Genomic DNA, 2979 nt, shown 5'->3' on the forward strand with positions numbered 1-2979 from the left:
GGGCAGCCGTTAGCGGAGAGAATGTCGGCGTCGCTTCAAATGTGAGGCGGAGTGGAGAGCAGGGGCCAAGCGGCAGCTGAAGGGAGGGAGAGAGAGTCTCCCCTCCCCGTAACGGATATCCTCCACTCGGTCGCCGCGCTGCCTTCAGCTTTCTTCCGGGACCGGTTGTTGGGAGGGAGAGGCTGCTGGAGATTGCTGTACGGTGCTTATCCCGGCCGGACCTCTTGGCCTCGGTGTGAAGTGTTGCGGTTGTGCCGGATGGAAATGGTCCGGTGTGCGATCACAGTGTGTCTGACACTGGGCTGCTGGGGGTGTGGCGAATAGAGCCGCCTCTTATAATCGGAATTTATTGCACCTCCCTTCCCCGAATCGGGTTTGCTACGAGTCTCGTTTCTTTATCAGTTACAAGGGGGAGGGGGGTCGTCGCTTCCTCGCTGGTCAACATGAGGTTCCGCATCTACAAGAGGAAAGTGTTGCTGCTGGCGCTCATCATGCTGGTTGCCGCCTTCGCCTTTTGGAGTGGCGGAAAGCAGAGGAAAAACGAAGCGTTTCCGAGGAACGACGAAACTTCGAGGAACGGGCAAGCTGGTAACGGTAACCCGACCAGGAAAGTTTCCAACGAGTCTCAGCCGAGTAAGTTTGAAAGACCAGAGGTCGACAACCTGACTCTGACCTACCGCGGGATCGTTTACCAGCTGAACTTTGATCAGACTGTCCGAAACCAAGAAACCATAAAGACCCGTCCTCCAAACGATTTAGTGGTGGTGGTTCAAGTGCACAACAGACCAGAATACTTGCAGATCCTTGTGAATTCGCTCAGAAAAGTCAAAGGAATAGAAAACGTCTTGTTAATATTCAGCCACGACTTCTGGTCGCCGGAGATCAACCACATCTTAGCTGGCATCGATTTTTGTCAAGTGTTGCAAATATTTTTTCCATTCAGTATCCAGTTATATCCCAACGAATTCCCGGGACACGATCCCAGAGACTGTCCACGTGATATAAGCAAGACAAATGCCTTCAAATTGGGTTGTATCAATGCTGAATATCCAGATTCATTCGGCCATTATAGGGAATCCAAATTCTGTCAGACCAAACATCACTGGTGGTGGAAGTTGCATTTTGTTTGGGAAAGGGTAAAAGTTTTGAAAGGTCATAAGGGTTTAGTGCTCTTCATTGAAGAGGACCACTATTTGTCACCTGATTTCTATCATGTCTTGAAAAATATGTGGAGACTAAAGACTGAAAGCTGCCCTGACTGTGACATATTGTCCCTTGGTACATATACACGTGTCAGTGATTTCACAGATAAAACCAATAAAGTGGAAGTGAAAACCTGGCGATCAACAGAACATAACATGGGCATGGCTATGACTAGAGACACGTATCAAAAAATGATAGAGTGCACAGATACTTTCTGTGAATATGATGACTACAATTGGGACTGGACATTACAGTATTTAACAGTATCTTGTCTGCCTCAGTATTGGAAAGTTATGGTTTGTGAAGCTTCTCGTATTTTCCATGCTGGTGATTGTGGTATGCATCATAAGAAAGCTTGCATGCCATCTGTTGAAATTTCTAAAATTGACAGAATTATAAATAGCAATGTACAGCACTTATTTCCAGAAACCATGATAATAAGTAAAATCTATCCATTGGCTGCACTCACCCCACATGTGAAGAATGGAGGTTGGGGAGATATTAGGGACCATGAACTTTGTGCAAGTTACCGCCGGCTCCAGTAATTATGTGATATATTTCCATACCAGATCATGTTTTTAATAGTTGTTTAGTTTTCTCCTGTTATAAAAACACAACAATGGAATACAATCTTTGACTTACAAGATTAAAAATAAATGACTGCCCAGATAGCTCATTTAGTAAGTACACCATAAGGTGTGATACTGAGCTTTATAGACTAGGGAGGCTCCAGTTTATAACTTGTCTGTAATGAGTTAGCTGATCTCAGCTGGAGTTGCAGTAGGGGTGCTGCAGTTGGTTTTGGCATCCTCTGGGCTAGGGAGAGGGAAAAAAATCAACCATGGTGCCCATACCTGATTACTACCCAGTGACCATGCTGGAAAATTAATTTGGACAATGTTGGGTGGGTGACGACAGATTCAGCTTGGCTATTTGCTGCTCAAAATTGAATATAGCCTGTCACCACTCACTCACATTTGAGGAATAAGGTGCTGGAGAGCTACTGTTGCCTGTGGACCTGCATCCCACCAAGAATCATTGCCTTTACAAGAAGAGCAGCAGGAAAGAAAATGAGAATTTTTTTGTTTAAAAAAAATAAGCCCTTGTAGCAAGAGTTACCATTAACTTTATGTATGCTCTGGTGACCGAACAGGAGAAAATGCAATTCTAAGATGATAAAGAAGCCAAAGGTGTTCATTTCATGTTGTGGGTGTAGTTTTAACAGTTCTGTTTTCATTATTCAGTTTCCTTTACAGATGAGCCTTGTTTAGCTCAGTGTTGTCACTCTGCCCTTTTAATAAGTGTACTGGTACTATAAGAAAAATCCCACATGGTAATATGCTTTAATGTGTGGTATACTAGTGTGATTCTTTTTAAATTTATCAGTTTCATCAGCTGAGCATTGTTTGCTGAAGTTGTAGTTGAGGAAGAAAACACCTAGTGTGACTGTGAAAATGTCACCCACTCACCAGTATGCTGTATTGAAGTCTTAGTGACAATACTGTTCTCTTAAAGCACAAATCTGTAGACAGGTGTAACAACAATGCAATCTTTTCAGTCAGTTGTTGGTAATAGCATTCACAAAACTGGCATGTCTATTTTTTTCCCCAATTGTTGGAATCAATAAGGTTCAGCTGACTTAACAGATTTGCCCTCATGGCAGTTTGAGATACTGTTACACACCTGAAACTGTCCTCTGTTTAAAAGCAAATGCCTTGGTTGTAACGTTTGTATTTCACTGTACAACCACCTCAAATAAAAGGAACAGGAAAGCAA

The 2979-nt window shown here is 43.4% G+C and overlaps 1 protein-coding gene across 1 annotated transcript; it reads left to right on the forward strand.

The window, feature by feature from the left end:
• Positions 1–242: 242 nt before the first annotated feature.
• On the forward strand, positions 243–2979 carry mgat2 (alpha-1,6-mannosyl-glycoprotein 2-beta-N-acetylglucosaminyltransferase). Its single transcript, XM_068038894.1, has one exon. The coding sequence runs from the start codon at positions 444–446 to the stop codon at positions 1746–1748; it is 1305 nt and encodes a 434-aa protein (XP_067894995.1). The 5' UTR covers positions 243–443; the 3' UTR covers positions 1749–2979.

The sequence above is a fragment of the Heterodontus francisci genome, chromosome 9 (genome assembly GCF_036365525.1).
Source record: "Heterodontus francisci isolate sHetFra1 chromosome 9, sHetFra1.hap1, whole genome shotgun sequence".
In the NCBI taxonomy this organism is placed as follows: domain Eukaryota; kingdom Metazoa; phylum Chordata; class Chondrichthyes; order Heterodontiformes; family Heterodontidae; genus Heterodontus; species Heterodontus francisci.